General features: G+C 47.0%; 1 protein-coding gene across 2 annotated transcripts in view; it reads right to left on the reverse strand.

Moving 5' to 3' along the window:
- Nucleotides 1-21096, reverse strand: part of TREH (trehalase) — a 269250-nt gene that overhangs the window by 161264 nt on the left and 86890 nt on the right. For both annotated transcript variants that reach the window (XM_086956715.1, XM_086956716.1), the window contains exons 3-4: nt 18609-18709; nt 16036-16183 (exon numbers count right to left, since the gene is read on the reverse strand). In XM_086956715.1, the coding sequence (XP_086812841.1) occupies nt 16036-16183; nt 18609-18709 (249 nt within the window). The remainder of the gene's footprint in view (nt 1-16035; nt 16184-18608; nt 18710-21096) is intronic.

Here is a 21096-nt window from a genome sequence, read left to right on the forward strand (position 1 = left end):
GGCTTGCTTGAATCCAGTGGCCGCCATAAGTGTGGCAAGGTATGCTCAGACGTGAGTCCCTTGCTCACTTTGCCACTGGACTCAAGCAAGCCGGGCTGAAGACGGCTGGAATGCCAGAAACCGGTCCTCGGAAGCTTGTTTCCGGTCCAGGGAAGACATGGCTTGGCAGTTCGGGCTGGACTGTTCCCATGAGGCACAGGGTCAGACTGATTTGCACATAGCCTTGTCTGAACTGGGGTGGCAGAGTGGGCCAAAGAACGGAGATGGACTAAACCCAGATCTTTTGACTGGGTGTGAGTGTTTGATTGATTCAGATGCTCCGTCCATCACCACCCCCTTTTGTACCGCTTTTGGCCGACATAAGTGTGGCAGGGTATGCTCAGACGTGAGTCCCTTGCTTACTTTGCCACTGGATTCAAGCAAGCCGGGCTGAAGACGGCTGGAATGCCAGAAACCGGACCTCGGAAGCTTGTTTCCGGTCCAGGGAAGACATGGCTTGGCAGTTCGGGCTGGACTGTTCCCATGAGGCACAGGGTCAGACTGATTTGCACATAGCCATGTCTGAACTGGGGTGGCAGAGTGGGCTAAAGAACGGTGATGGATTAAACCCAGATCTTTTGACTGGGTGTGAGTGTTTGATTGATTCAGATGCTCCGTCCATCACCACCCCCTTTTGTACCGTTTTTGGCCGCCATAAGTGTGGCAGGGTATGCTCAGACGTGAGTCCCTTGCTCACTTTGCCACTGGATTCAAGCAAGCCGGGATGAAGATGGCTGGAATGCCAGAAACCGGTCCTCGGAAGCTTGTTTCCGGTCCAGGGAAGACATGGCTTGGCAGTTCGGGCTGGACTGTTCCCATGAGGCACAGGGTCAGACTGATTTGCACAAAGCCATGTCTGAACTGGGGTGGCAGAGTGGGCTAAAGAACGGTGATGGATTAAACCCAGATCTTTTGACTGGGTGTGAGTGTTTGATTGATTCAGATGCTCCGTCCATCACCACCCCCTTTTGTACCGTTTTTGGCCGCCATAAGTGTGGCAGGGTATGCTCAGACGTGAGTCCCTTGCTCACTTTGCCACTGGATTCAAGCAAGCCGGGCTGAAGACGGCTGGAATGCCAGAAACCGGACCTCGGAAGCTTGTTTCCGGTCCAGGGAAGACATGGCTTGGCAGTTCGGGCTGGACTGTTCCCATGAGGCACAGGGTCAGACTGATTTGCACATAGCCATGTCTGAACTGGGGTGGCAGAGTGGGCTAAAGAACGGTGATGGATTAAACCCAGATCTTTTGACTGGGTGTGAGTGTTTGATTGATTCAGATGCTCCGTCCATCACCACCCCCTATTGTACCGTTTTTGGCCGCCATAAGTGTGGCAGGGTATGCTCAGACGTGAGTCCCTTGCTCACTTTGCCACTGGATTCAAGCAAGCCGGGATGAAGATGGCTGGAATGCCAGAAACCGGTCCTCGGAAGCTTGTTTCCGGTCCAGGGAAGACATGGCTTGGCAGTTCGGGCTGGACTGTTCCCATGAGGCACAGGGTCAGACTGATTTGCACAAAGCCATGTCTGAACAGGGGTGACAGAGTGGGCTAAAGAACGGTGATGGATTAAACCTAGATCTTTTGACTGGATGTGAGGGTTTGATTGATTCAGATGCTCCATCCATCACCACCCCCTTTTGTACCGCTATGAGTTCCAGCAGCACAAGTGTTGCAGTCTGTTCTCCATCTGCACAACGTCTAAGAGCTTCTGTGGCCAGAAGTAACGCTGACTCCGTAAAGTAACAAGTTGATTATCTCAATGAAGCTCGTATGGTGCATATTCACCTGCTTTTCAGCTATTTTAGAGAATAAAGGCAGGAGCGAGATGGATCTTAAGTTATCAATTTGTGCAGGGTCTAATGAAGGTTTCTTCCAAAGAAGGAGAACATTTGCATGCTTCCATTTCTGAAGAACTTGCCCCAACTGAAGAGACAACGTTATGAGCTGCTGTAAGTAAGGAAGAATGGAATCCATTTACTGCACCAGGATTCTAGGTGGAGCTGGGTCTAATGGGGATTTGGTCTAGCACCACTTGCAAAGAAAATTCAATCAGGTCATATCTCTTAAAGTCCTTATAGAATCTGATTGTGGTACATAAACATAAGAAAATAAAAGCAACTGAACAAGTATCAAGACTCTGCACTTCAATAAGGACTATAAGAGATATGACCTGATTGACTTTGCAAGTGGTGCCAGACCAAATCTTTGGACAATTATATTTTACTCAGCTGTGTGAGTGGTGCCCTTGGACAGGGGGCATTTTTGGAGCTGGCACACGGAATTTATTCTTTTTCATTACTGATTGGTCTGTATATATTTGGACGTTGGTGCTGTTTCTGCCTTGTCTGGTCCACTGTCCACTTTTTGGTATCTACTGGGTCTGATGGGGACTCTGATTTAATTATTGTGTAAATTCCTTTTAACTCCATTAAGGAGGGGGCTGTGTGATACTTGTATGTTGTAATGCAGTGTAAACTCCGTATTCGCAGGACAAGGGTATTTTTTTAGGCAAAATGGTACTGTATCTTTTGAAAAGCTGGTCCTTAGACGTTTCCTAGGATACTTTTTAAATCCCATACTTGTGTTTCTAACACACTTGTGAACACTATGCTTAGTCATAATATGCATTAGCTTGTGAAAATTAAGGTGATATGTTTTGCTCTGTATGTATCACACTAGAGACAGTGGTGAGCAGCAGCCGCCTGAGCTGTGGGTCCAGGGCCAGACCAAGCATCAAACCAAGAGGGTGAATGCCTGGGCTGCCAGATGTATCAAGTCCTCCAGGTCTGCTGCTCTTCTGATGTAGCATCACTCCCTCTAGTCCCTACCCCTCCCCACCAAGTAATGACTTCCACCCGCAGCGACAGTAATGCTTTACCAGTGCTAGTAAGGCAAAGTAGATTACTAGGGATAAACTGTTCACACCACCTATCTTCTACACACACCCATGTAAACAAGGCACTGGCTGACAGTATGGAGGCGGGTACTGTGTGACGTTTGAAAAAACTGGGCAGCAGTTGCCTCTGACTCAGGATGCTGGCAGCACACCAATCCAAACAAATTCCATTACCGCCTTCAACGTGACAACTGCTGTTGCAGCAGAAACTACCCAGGCTTAATCCTGGAGTCAGCTAAATACTGTTCAGTCGGCCCAAGAAGGCATGTGATGCTTTTTTGTGGTCACACTGATGCACAGACTGGTGGTTTCAGAAAGGAATGTGAGTGTACAGAACAGATGAGTAGGAAGTCTTCATATCCAAAAACCTATACCCCACTCTGAAGAGCTTCAAGAACAAGGGTAGGCACTGGAGAACCCTGCCCCCGTCTCTGCTTGGCCAGGCCGGTGTGTTCTGAATGATCAGCCTGCCCAGCGCCTTTATGAACCAAAATACTCCCTACAGGATCCCAGCGGACGTCTCTGAGAAGCTCGAGGCAGAAATGAAACTGCTGTTGGGGCTGCATGAATAGCACTGTCCAAACTTCTGAGGCAGCATTGCACTTCTGGACAGTAAAAAATATTACTGGGCATCGCAGCTAGGGGGCACCGATGGATGGGCACGGGACAATCTAAACGAACCATCCTTAAAAAGGGATCGAGTGGAGCATGATCTGGGAGATATTTAGGAAGGGGAGTGGGAGGAGACCCTCACAGCACCCAGAGAGATGGCAATCTGGCCGGCTTCCGATTGGTCCAGCTACGGATTCTACTACAAAAACCAGGTTGCTTAAAATGGGGAAAATAGCTTCGGATCACTGTGCCAGGGAATGCAACCAACAAGGACATTTCTCCATGCCCTATGGGGCTGCCCCATTTTGACTGGCTACTGGAAGGCGGCATGGACTTGCCTCTGTACTGCCTGTGATTTTATTTGTTATCAAACCAATAAAATGTTCCTAAAAAAGAGAAAAGAAAGGGAAGTGAGGATCGTCATACGAAGGGCATGAACGCATGTTCCTTTTTAGGTCTCGCCTTTACCATTCCGCAGGAATGGGAAATGGGGAGAATTCAAGTCGGCTATTTTCTCTTCAAACCAAAGGGCTTTCAGCCGCGGTTTTCTTGCAGTTCACGTGAATCACGTGAGCAAACATGCACGAGCATTCACTCCTCTCCTAGCAGCACTCCTCCCACACCAGCAACTCCCCCCTCCCACACCAGCACCTCCCCTCTCTCTCCCCGCAAACACAGCCTTGCCCTTTCCCACACCAGCACCTCCCCCTCCCACACTAGCACCTCCCCTCTCTCTCCACGCAATCACAGCCTTTCCCTAGCAGCACTCCTCCCACACCAGCACCTCCCCCCTCCCACACCAGCACCTCCCCTCTCTGTCCACGCAATCACAGCCTTGCCCTAGCAGCACTCCTCCCCCTCCCACACCAGCACCTCCCCTCTCTCCACGCAATCACAGCCTTGCCGTCTGGTATCTGCCTCATCATCCTTGTCCTCTAGTTCCAACTCTCCATTGAGGTGCGGAGGTTCTTCACGCAGCGATTGATGCTGTTTCACTGCCGCCATGTTCAAGAGAGAGAGCCTAGGTCTGACCGGAACACTGTGGATCCTAAAACAACTCTGATTCAGGGGACCCGGGTTTCCGCTCTAACATCACTCTATGATTCAGCCATCACCAGTCAAAGGGGATGCCGGGACAGCTGCACACAACATTACGGAGCGCTCATCTGTAAACATACAAAACGGACTTCACCACTTTTTTTCCACCGAGGGCTCCTTATAAAAACACGGTAAAAATAACCAATTAAAAACAAATGACATCATATTTGTAACTGCAGCTCGTGAGAACCCATTTCAAAATGAGCTTTAAGTTTTCACGAGCAGCTGAGCTATACTATTTTCGATATGACAATCACATTGGAATATAGAGATCGTAATAACCATGCACGTATTCTGACGCTTTTAGCTAGTTAGGAATACATTTTCACAAACACTTGGAAAGCTCAGAGTATTCGGTTCTCGCATTCACGCCCCCCACCAGGCTCTCCCGCCCCCATCAGGCTTCCCTCCTAATCCGCCTGCCTCCCCTCGCACATTCACACCCCCACCAGGCTCTCCCGCCCCCATCCGGCTTCCCTCCTAATCTGCCTGCCTCCCCTCGCTCGCATTCCCGCCCCAGGCTCTCCCGCCGTAGAAAATAAAACCTGAAAACTTTACTTTTTTCTTTGTTAACACTTCATAGACTGGCCCTGCTATTCATTTTGTAATTCATGTTTTTCGGATATGAGAACATTAAGATTTACTTTTCGTCACTTTAAAACCAAAGCTCCCTTTAATCGTTTTGGAATATTGCCATTTAATGCGACACAGTGACAATAATCCCTAGCTGTTCTCCTCCCCTGCACTGTCCCCCCCAGCATCTGCGCTGTAATCTCACACCAACCTCTGCCTACCTCCCCATAGCCACTGAACCTCCGCAGCCCCGTCTCCCGCCGGCTTCCAACTGGCCTCCAATTTGTCCCAAGATCGTATTGGCAGCAGGATCTCGTGTGTGTAAGGAATATCTTAACGCATGGACACGCAGTTGCCCCGGGCGCGTGGGCCAGACATGCGATGTCGCCCTTCCCTCCTGTTGTTTTGTATCCACAAGCGCTATGGGAGTCTGTGGGCAGCAGTTTGGACTGTGTTGATGCATATTTTGAAAGCCTGTTGCTCCCTGACTTTGCTGCTGTAGGTGAGCAGTCCCAAGTCCATTTAACCCACTATCTGCTATATTCCAGCAACTAAAAGCTACACATTTCCTGTGAGGAACAGAGACCACAGAGCCCCCACATTACGTTGAATTCGGACCGTTTACACCATGTTAATTGCACTCCCGCCCCCATCCGGCTTCCCTTCGGCCTCTCTCCAGGCCATGTTCCCTCCCCTGCCAGAGTCCACCCCGCCCCTAATTTATCTCTCACATCAAAGCCCCCAGGACCCCCTCCCCCGCTCCTGATCATCGCAGACTCAAACCAACCCTCCCCCCCCCCGTCATCCACATCCTCGCGTTGCAGCTCTCTCGTCCCGGGCTGCTCGCCCTCTCCTTCGGTCCTTGCAGACCCCCTTACTGTCCGCCACATCCCCTCATCCCGACCACCACAGAACTCCGCCGTTTCTCGTTTCTTCATGGACCCTTCAAAACGCCATCGCCCTATAACCCTAGGAAACTACCCAGCTCCCCCTCTAACTACCCAGACTCAGTCATAACCCTTCCCCTCAGCCCTCGCTCACCCCCGCAAGACCTCCAGCTCACGGCGCCCCCCCTGCAGACTCCTGCAGTATCTTAAAACCCCCCTCCGCGCATCAAGGAACACTGCGTTTCATTGCCAATACTACACCTGCCGTAGAGCCGATTCATTGTAAATAGAATGTTCCTCCCGCACTGGCGGTGCTCCTAATAACGATGCTATCTTATTTGACAAATCATTAATAAAAACAGTTTTCTTCCCAATACACTAATATTTAGTGTAAATTTAGTCCGCCGGTGAGTCAGCCCGGATCGGCTGCCCTCCCCCCACCTGTGTGTCTCAGGGACACCACCACACTACTCAGGGACACCACCACACCACTCAGGGACACCACCGCACCACTCAGGGACACCACCACACCACTCAGGGACACCACCCACACCACTCGGGGACACCACCACACCACTCGGGGACACCACCACAGCCCTCAGGGACACCAACACATCACTCAGGGACACCAACACACCACTCAGGGACACCAACACACCACTCAGGGACACCACCACATCACTCAGGGACACCACTACATCACTCAGGGACACCACCACATCATCCCTCAGGGACACCACCACACTACTCAGGGACACCACCACACTACTCAGGGACACCACCACACCACTCAAGGTCACCACCACACCACTCAGGGACACCACCACACCACTCAGGGACACCACCACACCACTCAGGGACACCACCACACCACTCAGGGACACCACCACAGCACTGAGGGACACCACCATAGCCCTCAGGGACACCACCATAGCCCTCAGGGACACCACCATAGCCCTCAGGGACACCACCATAGCCCTCAGGGACACCACCACAGCACTCAGGGACACCACCACAGCCCTTAGGGACACCAACACAGCACTCAGGGACACCACCACACCACTCAGGGACACCACCACACTACTCAGGGACACCACCACACTACTCAGGGACACCACCACACCACTCAGGGACACCACCACACCACTCAGGGACACCACCACACCACTCAGGGACATCACCACATCACCCAGGGACACCACTACATCACTCAGGGACACCACTACATCACTCAGGGACACCACCACATCATCCCTCAGGGACACCACCACACTACTCGGGGACACCACCACACCACTCAGGGACACCACCACACCACTCAGGGACACCACCACACCACTCAGGGACATCACCACACCACTCAGGGACACCACCACACCACTCAGGGACACCACCACACCACTCAGGGACACCACCACACCACTCAGGGACACCACCACAGCCCTCAGGGACACCACCATAGCCCTCAGGGACACCACCATAGCCCTCAGGGACACCACCATAGCCCTCAGGGACACCAACACAGCACTCAGGGACACCACCACATCACTGATGTACACCACAAAATCAATCAGGGATACCACCACACCACTCAGGGACACCACCACACCACTCTGGGACACCACCTCATCACTCACGGACACCACCTCATCACTCACGGACACCACCTCATCACTCACGGACACCACCTCATCACTCACGGACACCACCACATCACTCACGGACACCACCACATCACTCACGGATACCACCACATCACTCTGGGACACCACCACATCACTCACGGACACCACCACATCACTCTGGGACACCACCACATCACTCTGGGACACCACCACATCACTCTGGGACACCACCACATCACTTTAATACACCACCACATCACTGAGCACCATAACAGCATCACTCAGCACCACAACAGCACTGTCCTTGCTGGCTAACAACAAGCATTCCCATAGCCAATAGGACTCGCATTAGGAAAGTGTAAGCTATTGGCTTTGTAAATAACAATGCTATTAATTTATATATTTTCAATGCCAACACATATTAAAAAAAAATAATTGTCATTTACAATACCAATAGCTCACACTTTCCTAATGCGAGACCTATTGGCAACGCCAGTGCTTGTTTATTGTTATGCTGAAGATGTGTTAAGATGTTTCACTTGGTTTAGAGGTAACTTTTCTTTTGCTGTTTTTGGAGGTTTCAGGAAGTTCTCAGTACTAACTCGGGGTGCCAAGTATATTGGAGACTCCATTACCTTTCCATTGTGAGGATAGACTGAGGGGCATATTAGAAATAGAAAGTGATCAATATCGCAAAGCGCGCTTAGTGCTTTATTTATCACCGTCTATCGCTGGAATTTATCGGCCGGTTAGCTCGTTATTAACAACGTGTATCACCGAAGCGATAAAAATTCCAGCGATAGAGAGGATATTGCCGTTTTCCCTGGAACAACGCTGGTTTTCCAGCGATGTTCTGTGGAAAACGGCGATTTGGTTGATGATAGAGTCAGGAATTTAACAGACGTTAAATACCTGCATTAAGGCATTGTTAGCGCGATTTCAAATATCGCTACCCCTCTTTGATAATATCGCGATGCTGGGTTAGTGATATTTTCCCATGGTGTTTTGTCAGGCAAGCCTCATTTGCATCTCATTAACGATGCGAGGCTTGATGACAATGGGCGCTAAGGCAAGGAAATAAGCGCTAGCGTTTCCTTGTTAATAAAGCGATAACATTATTGCTGCTTTTCGCCCGAAAACGGATGCTAAAGCGGTGATAATGTTATCGCCAGGCCTTGATAATATGCCCCTGAATCCTTTCAAGATATTAAGCCTGGGTCTGATAATCTTTCGAAACCCCAGGGTGCCCGAGGCATGTCCAGCTTGCACCAAAGTCATAGAGCAGCTCAGTGCTCCTGTAATGATCATATGATTGGTTTAAAGAGATTCCTCTGCCGCTGGGTCTTCAGCCATGCAGCGGAATGTTTTCAACTGTGTTGTGTGTGGCACTTGCAGGTGGCACACGTGGGAAGTAACACTCTGAATGGGCGGATGAGTGCCCAGGAGCCGAGGGAGCACAGTTAATGCAGGGATGAAAATGATTTGCCCACCATGGTCCTGTGGACAGTACGCTGTCAATAATGCTCACTTCTATTTATACCCAGGGAGCAATCAGCTACAGAACAAGCAGGAAGCTACCGGGTGCAGACGATGCAGGCTAGTGGTACATGCATCCTATGGATGACCTAGCACAAACACCCAGCAGGAAGCAGACAACAGAGCGAAACATGTAAAATGAAGAAAGCCAAAAACGTGTTTAATGTTTTTTTCTCTTTTTTGGAGATGAAACGGAGGTCTTTGCACATAAGGAAAGACATAGAATCAAAGAAGACATAGAATTGAGAAGTGTGGCTCAATGATTGGAGCAGCAGACCCTGATGCAGAGGTCTAGCCCGGGACCAGGGTTCAATTCCCCGCCTCGGCGGGTCTTGGGCTCAAAATTCCTCGGACCTGATAATTCTCGCCTCGGTGCCTATTCCAATCATGGAGTTCCACTCTGCAACTCTGGGCAATAGCTTGCTTAATCTCCACAACGGCCCCCACAACGCTAAGGATGCCTGGCCTCCACCTTGGAGGTGCCCAGGAGTGGACGCCTCACAGGGAAAGCCAGGATGGGTTCCACAGAGGTATTCGTACAAGCGCCTTGAGATCCTTGCGGGTGAGTAGTGCGCTATACAAGTATCAATTTACAAAATGAAGTATCATAAAACACTGAAAAGACCCAAATCACATCAAAATATAATCAGCAAAAGATAATGAACAACAAAAAGCAAAAACTCTCTTTTTCTAGCCCAAAACGGGAGTGGGTACAGAAGAGTAGCTTAGCTAAATAACAGGAACTGATTTGGGGCCATTGGTGTAAGTTTACTACTTTCGGTATTCACAAATTCTGAGAGCAAACTTACTACATAAGTGTTAGTTACATGTCTCCACCCCCTGACTATTATAATTGGCTTAATCTTGTGCGGATGGGTGATGTCCCTCCATTAACCCTCCCTCACTTGCCCTAAACCCCTATTACTCCCCATAATCCCAACTCCTTTTGTGGAAAGACTGGCCCTTTTTTTAAGCCACTCCCCTGTGTCCCTCCTACATTTGCTTGTAAAACCTATACTTACATGAGCGGAGACACGGCAGTCGATGCAGAGTCCTGAGCACACAAAAGTACAAGTATTGCAGAGGCACAAAACTCCGCACATAGTTTGTGAATTGCAATTTGTAGCACATTTTGCAGCACAACAAAACGCTCTACACAGTGCAATTTGTGAATATTCTTACAACAGGCATCTCTAAAAGAGAGGATGTCACGCACCATTCTTAATTGGCTGGGAAGATAGTTCCAGATAGTCGGCACAACGCCTCCAAATGGTTGTCTTTGAGCTTAGATGTTCTGAATTGCAGTGATTCTAACAAGAGGAAGTCTTTGCGGTGGAATCCAAGATTCACCAGAGATTTTAAGCAATACGGTGAGGTAGCTGGGTCTGCCAATGTGAAGCGGTTTGAAGATGATGCAATCAATTTTAAATATGATTCAAACCTCCATGGAGAGCTAATGTAATTCTTTCAGTATGGCAGCGATGCAAACAAAATTTCTTCTGTCCGAGAGCAGACAAGCTGTGGAGTGCAGGATTGCTTTAAGTGCAAGAAGGGCACCGGCCATGAGGCCCAGATTATGGTGTTTTCTCCATCAATTCTGGATATAACTGATGCTTGTGCTACAGTCATAAACTAATCGATTGAGAGAAGGTACTTTATTCTTTTTAGTTGGCATAGATGAAAATTTGCTGTATGGGCTATCTTGCAGATGTGAGGTTCTACAGAGAGCTGGCTGTCGGCAAGTAATACAAGGAACTTAAAAGATGTAGCTGGTGAAGGCGAACATCCATAATTTGTTAACAAGGTGATTAGTGATGGTTCAACTTTATTGCTTGCTTTATGAGATAAAAGTTTCAGCTCTGTTTTTTGAGGGCTCAGTTTCAGAGATGTTACAGATGCCCATTTGAAGAGCGAATCATGGCCGTCTTTGAGAAAAATCGAGATTGTTAGATGAGAGGAATTTAAGCAGATTTGAATATTGTCTGAATATTGATGTAGCTGGGGTTAGATTTATCCAGCAGTAGGCTAAGATCAACATAAAGATTTAAAAAGAACAGTTGAGAGAATTGATCCTTTGAGGAGGCCTAAGCTAACCTTTTGCAGTATAGAAAGGGCTCCACTTTTCAAGCAACTACATTTTGAATGAACTGCTCACATTCTGCAGCTGGGTTCCCACCCAGTTGTGAATGTGAAACAACAAGATGGCAGAGTAAAACAAAATACTCACTCACATGGTGTGGGGATGGAACAAAATCTCCTTCACTGCTTAGGACATCACACACCCCAGCTTTGAGTTCCACACCATGAGTCTTCTTGATTTTGCAGTCAGGGGACACAACAATCACGTTGAGCGCCTGTTTGGAGCTAGACTGTGACCCAGAGCTGGACTCTGGGGTCATGAGGGGTACAACACATCCACCTTCCTTTATCGAGTGTGACTACTGTCACCTCGCATGCTCTGGTGGACCGACATTGGTGAAATGGACTGACTATAACAGCAGGACAGGGCGTTTTTTCCTGTTGCTTGCAGAAGGAGGTCTGCCTGCGGGCCTCTCCTGGTTAACTGTGTCTGTCTGTCCTCTGCAGCTGGATTATTTGAGCCATTTTTGTGAAACCTGGATGCCACATGTATGTTTACATTATGTTTGGTAGTAAGATGAGTGGGGAAACCACTGCTCTAGAAGCTGTCAAAAATGTTTACCATTGAAGAGAAGCTATAGGATTCCTACGGGTATGCTGACTGAGAGGCAGGGGTGTGAGCAGTGGCAGCTTCTGGCATACATTAGTGGTGAGGCGGGGTGGGAGGGAATACAAATAAAATGGAACCTAATGAAAATAAATAAAATTGCACTTACCTGCCGCTCGGACGGACACCGCATCGCTCCTCTCTGAAGATCACTCCAGCTGCACACTGTGCAGGCTCCCAGATGCCAATCCCAGCGCTTCTCTGATGCTGGGAATATTATTACCGCAAAACACACAAGGTGATTGACGGAATGTTGCACATTGGCAAAACATTCACCCCAAGTCACAGATCTGGGTTTAATCCATCATTATTTTGCTCACCACGCCACCCCAGTTCAGACATATGCAAATCAGTATTGACCCTGTGCCTCATGGGAACAGTCCAGCCCGAACTGCCAAGCCATGTCTTCCCTGGACCGGAATTAAGCATCCTAGGACCGGTTTATGGCTATCAGCCGTCAACAGCCAGGATAGCTTGACTCCAGTGGCGTAGTGAGCACGGGACCCACGTCTGGGCATACCCTTCCCACATAGGGCGAACAGCAAAACACACAAGGTGATGGACGGAATATTGCACATTGGCAAAACATTCACCCCTAGTCACAGATTTGGGTTTAATCCATTGTTATTTTGCTCACCACGCCACCCCAGTTCAGACATGGCCATATGCAAATCAGTCTTGACCCTGTGCCTCATGGGAACAGTCCAGCCCGAACTGCCAAGCCATGCCTTTCCTGGACTGGTATCAAGCATCCTAGGACCGGTTTCTGGCTATCAGCCGTCATCAGCCAGGATAGCTTGACTCCAGTGGTGTAGTGAGCACGGGACCCACGTCTGGGCATACCCTTCCCACATAGGCCAAACAGAAAAACACACAAGGTGATGGACGGAATGTTGCACATTGGCAAAACATTCACCCCCAGTCACAGATCTGGGTTTAATCCATTGTTATTTTGCTCACCATGCCACCCCCGTTCAGGCATGGCCATATGCAAATCAGTCTTGACCCTCTGCCTCATGGGAACAGTCTTGCCTGAACTGCCAAGCCATTTCTTCCCTGGACCGGAATCAAGCATCCTAGCATCAGAGAAGCACTGGAATTGGTCTGAATGGCCTAGTTTGCCGCTCAGACAGTAACTGTGAGTCTGTAGCATTTCTCCAGCCCGGCTGTGCAACACAGTCGGGTTGGAGAAACCTAAGTGTGCATGATGGTTTGGCCGACCTAAAACGGCTGACCAAAGCGTCATGCGTACTTAAAAGTGGCCTCCACCACTTCCACTGCCATGCCTGTCACAGTGGATTGCTTATTCCGCCCCACTGAAGACTTGAGTCGGCAGCAATCAGGCAGGCAAAAATAAAATGATAAGAAAATGCTTATCATTCTATTTTTCATTTTAAGCAGGGGGTGACGCTCCTACACCATTACGGAGGAGCCGGCCCTGGGTCTGAGACATTCATACCACAATCTAATGTACACTTTGTATGAATAATCTAACAATGTGATAAGGGGATGAACTCAGTTTCTTAGGATGTACATCTCAAGCAAGGTGCAGCTGTCTGGGCACAGATAACAACAAAATACCTATTTTAAGATAATCTATTTCCATTGTAAATAACAATACCTTTTATTTGTGTTTTAAAAACCAAAACATAAATAACAGGCATTGTCATTTAAAATGCCAATAGCTCAATCTTGCGTAAATGTGAGACCTATTGCATTGCAAATTCTTTTTTTATTACGTTTCCTTTTTTGTAACCGATTATGCCTCTGTACTGGTTTGTTTCTACACTTTAATGTTGTTTAGTGTTGCTTATATACTTTACACTAATTTCTCTGCAGAATAGCCTGCTTGTTTGTTCCACAGCTACCATGATTTAAGCCTAAATTTGTCATTTAGACTGCCTTTAGTCCTAGCAAAATACTAAATTACTAATTTGTTAGGACCGTTATACTAATGAATAATCCTGACTCTCAAAGGGCCTCTGTGGTTAAATGTGTACCACCCAACGTTTGGTGCTATTTTTCACGGTTAGTTTAGTGCAGGACTCAATACAGATTTAAAGAAGTACAGGTCTACAGTACTTTAACCTCCCCCCACTGCTAGTGAACCCCTTAAGTAAATAAACAAAAAGCATATTAAGTATGGCAATACAATTGAGGAGCCTAGTGGAGTGTAAGCATTTATAAATGTGTTTATATGTAGAACGGCTGTGAATAATAAACTGCACACGGAAGTATAAAGATGCCCTAAGAATACTGGAGTCTGACTGTTCACCTTGCATAGCTGTAGCAACTGCAAAAATTTTAAAATGGTCTTGGATTATACGCACCCGCACTTTTCTACCTCATGCTGCTAGCTAGTAATCATCTGTGTTTTACCTAAAATTGTCTTTTAATAATGGAGTAATTTTATATTTCTTAAACTATTGTTATATGACCCACCTATGAGCAAGTTATTCGATTTTAAAGCGACAGATATAAGATATTTAATAATCTTTTTAACCATGTGATGTCTATGTATTATTTACGGTGTATGTATAGTGATGCACTGTGTGTTGCTTTTATGACAATCTGTCGAATAAAGCTTTTGAAATTGAAAAATAAACTGCATAGGCATGCTTGTACTCGGTGTTCCGAGTGTGTGGTCATGTCCGTCTCAGATATCCGAGTCTGGGTCTTTGTTCGTTAGTGATGAGCCTAATTTACCTGTGGCTTCCGTTTGCCTCGCTGCCTTTAGTAAACAGATCATTAATAACATGCATCTAAGTACAAATTATTCAGACAACTCATCAGGTATGCGTTTTAGAATGGTAAGCTGTTGTACACGCGCCAGGAGCATTGTTCCTGGAACACCAAAGAAAGCGCTTCTTGGAAATCACCGGCCTTGATCCGCTTCATTCTATTCAGCATAGGCAGTAAGGTAATGCAGGGAAAACAATTTCCAGCATATTCCATTCTATGAAAAGTCATTGTAAAAGCCTCGACTTTTACCAGCTCCTCTGCCACAATATGGACAATAAACGAAAGAGTTGTCATCTTGGATTAGTACTAGTCATGATTTATTTAGCGCTTCTCTAAAATAGGACTACACTTCCTCGTGGTTGTTAGCATTGTTGCAAAGGCAGACAGAAGAGATGAAAACGAACGAACATTCTGCCTGCTTCAGGTGGAGGGTATGTAAATATTGTTTCCTCCCATTTGTGATGTGAAAACTCAACTATAATAACGGCTGGTGGAAGCCGCAGGGTAGAGCTGTTATCCCGGCTTCCAGCGCAATTAATATCCGTCATTACCGCGTGCGTGCGGGCTACCAGGTTGCAACCAATCAGCCCCTTTGTCCCTGTTTCTTTGTTGTTGTGCTGTACTGCCCAGTAAGTATGGTCTAGTGACGCAATAATCTCCCAGACAAACGCTAAATTGCTCTTCTGACAGCATTACTGTACATTTTTGACACATCATTATTGCATTTTGCTTGCTGCTGAATTGTTATCATTCAGAAAGGAAGCCAATTGTATTCCTATTTTTTAACTATCTTAAGCAATGGACTGGGACTCAATTGTAGCTGCGGCGAGGTGCACGTGGCCAGAAGTAATGCATAACAAGCTGTCGCCATAGCGCAAAGGCAGCCGCTTGTTTAGATTTATATCGCGCTTTTACTTCACAATAGCTGCCGCTCCAGGCAGCACTCGCAGGGTGGGGTGGCAGCTATTGTTAAGAGTGAAACTGCGATGCAAAAATAAACACGCGGCCACCATTGCCAAATGCGACTGACATAACATAGTGCCTACCGACTTATGAAGGAGACCTTGTAACGCTGCAGGTAAAAGATCCAGTCCTGGATCCAGGCGGGACTAAGAAGCCTCACATTGAATCGGAAGCCATCGTTTACCATGGACAATGACAACAGCCAATGAAAAATATGGGCGGGCTTTCACAGTACTTCTGCATCTAACCCTACTACAATGCTAGGCTCGACCTAAAAAGAACATGTTCACACATACATTACTAGAGAATGTAACCTTACTCAGAGTGCCAGTCTTGTGGGGTCCACGGCTCAAACTCCTCACCGGGTGGGTTAAAGGATGTGTTCACAAACTGCCAAAGCTGCTCTTTGGGCACCTGCCCTCCCGGTGCCGAGGACGCCATCCTCTGAAACCGCTCCAGAATAACATTTGCGGGAACACAGAGGACAGGAAGCTTCTAGAAGCAGCAAGTACAGGTTCCATGCATGCACACAGGCTGTTCGGATTAGTAAAGTGCCATTATGAATCTTTAATTGTTTTACCCCTGTCTCGCCTTTAGCTTTTTTGTGTAGTATACAGCGCGGGGACACACTGTTTTGGGTAACCAGGCGCTTAATAAATGGTTTTAATAAATGGTTTTTAATAATAAATAAAGGTTATTTTGCAAGAGGCTACATGCACAACACGACCGCATGCTTGCAATGGGGCGGTCGTTTATTTCAATCTTATCAGGGGACAACGTACATACATTCATCCTAGTTACACCTGAAACAGGTACTTTTTAAAGCAGTATTAACTGTCTAGAGCCCCACATTTCAAGGTGCCCACTGCGGATAGGAAATGTTCTCTCTAGCTCACTTCTGTGTAAGTTTTGTACCCTATTCTTTAAACTATAATTCAATATTGTTAGGCAAGATAGGGTTTGAATTATCAAAAATGGGAAATAAAATGTAAAGTTGTTCTAAATAAGGGCCACAACATATTTCTTACCTTGGGGCCCTAAAATCTTTTAAGATGACTGTGACCAGAATTATTTATCTTTGTATCTCATCAACTCAAGATGGTGTGTTACAAGCGCCAAGGGCGTCTGCTACAAATTCCCCATATTTAACATCATATAACATAACACAGCACACAACAGAGGAACATGTAAATGTCCAGTGCTTTCTATAGCATGTAATATTGATCTGTAATCTGTTTCTGGGGGGCATTTTAAAAGGAACACTACTGACAGGCATTTCATTTCCTATGATGGGTAATATTAGCTAGCATTTCCCTATCAGAAGTACACAGCATGGCCATATAGCGGCAGGACACACTACTGCTTAGTAAGGCTAACAAAGCCGAGTGGATGATGTCACAGCCTAAATTGTTTACGAAAAGTCAAGGAACAGAAACAAAGTGAGGCAGGGATTGACGGGGAATAAAGAACAATGGAAAGAACCAGTAGGTTCAGGGAGCGAGCCTGAAACAGAAAAGTTCAAAGACTGGAGATTGCTGCAGGGAAAAAAGAGGTAAAGGGCAGGTGTAAGTACACAAAAATGCGATAATAACAGAGAAACTCCTTATGGCCCAGGGCATGCTGGGTGCCACAGCAAGTATGTGTGTGTGTGTGTATATATATATATATATATATATATATATATATATATATATATATATATATATTCACTAAAAAAAACATAGGTTTCAGGGCTGTTATGGTTAGCTGGACATTTCACTCGTACAAAACCATTTAGATTCCTCCGTTATAGTTAGTTCTGCTAACTATAACTTGCGCGCCCGCTGTAATTTGAGATGTCATCAGTGATGTTATCAGTGATGTCACTGACCATGTCATGAATGATGTAATATGAGACATCATCAGCAGTGGATTGCGGGCGCACGAGTTATAGTTAGCAGAACTAACTATAACGGAGGAATTGCAATGGTTTTGTATTAGTGATATATATATATATATCCTTTATCTTCTAGTATTTCATTTTTTCTTTCTCCTGTCACTAATCTTGTACTTCAAGATGTAGGGAGACTGGGAGTATAATAGTTTTTGGGGAGTTTTTTTAATTTTTATATATAGCGTGAACTCGACCCGAAGGTATCAGAGCGCTGTACATGAGCGCCAGTTGCATTACAGACGGACACGTTCATTTTTTATTGGCCAGGGGAGATTATGTGATTTGTCCAGAAACACAGGATGTTGAGCGTCCCTGCCGAGACTCCCGGTTATCGAGGTCGACCGCTCTAGGCCTTGGGCCACATCCTCTTCCCCAGTTGGACGTGCATTATGCCTGAACCCTATGAGTTGATGTAGCAAACGTTACGGGCTCGAAGGACACACCCACATCACTTCCAGTTATATCAGATGATTCTGAAGGCAGAACCTCTAGTTCCATCATTTATTGGATCAAGAGCACCGGAAAGACAGAGACCGGAGGGGGCAAAGCGTAACTGGAGGGAAATCTGACCTGGAAGAACATGCCAGAAAACTAAACTTAAGGGAAACCATAGCGCCACATTCATTAGACGCGCTCTGAGATTTCCACATTCACCAGGGATGTTTGTGGGCGACCCTGGCTGTGTGATGAAGCTTCTCGTGGACACTGATCCTTTTTGGCCAAAGGGTGTAAAGAACCTTTCTGTAATTATAAATTCTCATGAAAGCAAATGAGAACGAAATAAACCCACCTTAACCAAAGTGTGTAGGACCACAGCCTTTGAGTGTTACGGAGCAAGATTTCAGGCACCTTTCAATCATTCTTAGAAAAGACATAAATAGTAGAATTATGGATGGATGTTTGGGTGGATGTAGAAAGTCAGAGAAGATTCGATATCCAAAGCTCTGTGTATATCTCACCAGGTGAGGCCCGCATTCCCATGTCAACAAAATGTTTGTCATCCGAGAACAATTTGGCTCCTTGGACCTGCTTCAACAGCTCTCCCGTGCAGTATATCTGGCTGCGGAGAGAGAGAAAATGAAATAAGTGAATGGTGATATTTGGTTATATGCTCCTGTTGTGTGCAGGTATTTTCACAGTGTGACCCCCACACACCTCTGTAGTAGAACTCTGCCAACCTAGAGACCGCGTTTGCCCCAGATGCCCTCCACACCTACACTTCTTCGCCTCTGATGGAACAACAGGGAGGTTTACTGTCTCACTCCCCCTCAGGCCGAAAACTCAACTACCCCAAAAAGTGTTGCTCATCTACACATCCTCATTTCCCCCCATTAAAGCCTACAGTTATCCGTATTTATTATGCTATACTGACTGTCCTTGCTCATAGAATGAAGTTCTGGCCAGTGTGTGTTAATGAGGAGAGGAAGCCCGGCCTGTGCTGTCTCTACATATCCTCAGTAAGTTCTCTGCTTACTCAGTTGTTCAGCCTATTTCCATTTTCAGCTTTTAGTGCTCAAATACAAAGAATTAAATGCAGCTGAGGCAGCACCAGTCTGGGCAAAAGCTTGGATTTTGGTAACTTGGGGCCAGATGTACTAAGCATTTTACTGCTTGCAAACGGGCGACTGGTAAAATGCTTTTTGGCATGTACCAACCCTAGTCAGTAACCTATTACCGACTTGCAAAATTGAGTTTGCGAGTCGCTATTGGGAAGGGGTGTGTTAAGGGCGCCCCTTTCTAATAGCGAGTCGCACTGGTATGTAGGGAGGAATGTTTTGCGACCGAGAATACGGTTGCAAAACATGCGCAGTTACCACCAACTTGAAGTTTGCGGCAACCCCTTTGCAAATGGGAAGAGTCCCCAGGGGACCTTTCCCCATTGAAAATGTATGCAAAAACTTTTTGGGAGATCAGGCAGTGGTCCCACAGACCACTGCCTGCTCTTAAAAAATAATAATAAAACTTTTCCTTTTTTTTTTTGTAACACCTCCCGTTTTCGCTGCTTTCCCAAAAAAAGATTGCTTTATTAAAAAGCAATCACAGACATTGTGGTCTGCTGACCTAGGCAGGCCACCATCCCTGTGATTTTTGCGATTCCTAATATCTCGCAAATTGCGTCCTACCTCATTAATATTCATGAGGTAGGTCATTTGAGACCCACTGGTACTCGCAGAGTGTTCAACACAATTTCGTACATACCGTTTTGCGATTTCCTAATTGCGAATCGTAAGGATTCGCAATTAAGTAATCGCAAAATGTTTCTTAGTACATCTGGTCCCTGTGGTTCATAAAACAAGCTTAATCTAAATAACTGTTGTAGACTGGCCTGCTTGCCGAGACCTGGTATCGTGGAGATTCTGCCTTCCACCCTAAAGTTGTTTATTGTGTCTCTGCCCTGAGCGCTGCTTCACTTTACTTCCGCTGCTTTCTCAGGTACTTTAAACGCGATTACCCCCGGCGCTGTGCTCTGCCCTCCCCCCGCTGCCATTTTGTTTGTTTTGTTGGTGTCCTCGTCCTCGTGAGCCCGCCCCGCCTCCCAGCTGAGCCGCCCTCCCACTGTCCATATACAGCGCTCCCATACCTGGAAGCGCTGTGATCCTCTTATCGCTCCTGCGCTGAGAGGTCGCTCTACAGCCTGCTTGCAGCCTGCTTGCCGAGACCTGGTATCGTTGAGATTCTGCCTTCCACCCTAAAGTTGTTTATTGTGTCTCTGCCCTGAGCGCTGCTTCGCTTTACTTCCGCTGCTTTCTCAGGTACTTTAAACGCGATTACCCCCGGCGCTGTGCTCTGCCCTCCCCCCCGCTGCCATTTTGTTTGTTTTGTTGGTGTCGTCGTCCTCGTGAGCCCGCCCCGCCTCCCAGCTGAGCCGCCCTCACCCCTCCCCCTTTCCACTATCCATATATGACCGATGAGCCTCCGCGCAGCGTCCATATACTAAAGATCTGTCATCCAGGACTAGTTACAAATCCTACAGATGTAGCCTCCCAAAACAAAAACAATCCTCAGATGTGTTTTATAGAAAGCTTGGTGCGGGTACCCACAAAATGCAAAAAACGGTATCAATTTACTACTTTAAAGGCACTTGGGCACATCAGTAAATGCATTATCTGTCAAAAGTGCTGGTGCAGCCTTTAGTAAATAAGGGCCAGGGGATCCAGAAGTGAACCAATACTCGGATCTGGCCTCTAGAACTAGGCAGCATATTCCAGATATGACCAGGATACACTACTCTAGAAAAGCCTCCCAGAACTGAAGACAATATTGCAGGCGAAGTCTCCAAAACAGACAGAAACTACTCTGGTGATGTCAGCCTTTAAAACACCCTACAATGTACAACCAGTCCTTCTCTGCGAGCAATACCTCTCCCACAGCCTCTGATCTCCGCTCCACCTCATCAAAGTCTGACATTTTTCAGGTGTTTTCGTCCCCACCTCCACTGCAGTCATG

This window comes from Lissotriton vulgaris, chromosome 2_1 (assembly GCF_964263255.1).
Source record: "Lissotriton vulgaris chromosome 2_1, aLisVul1.2, whole genome shotgun sequence".
In the NCBI taxonomy this organism is placed as follows: domain Eukaryota; kingdom Metazoa; phylum Chordata; class Amphibia; order Caudata; family Salamandridae; genus Lissotriton; species Lissotriton vulgaris.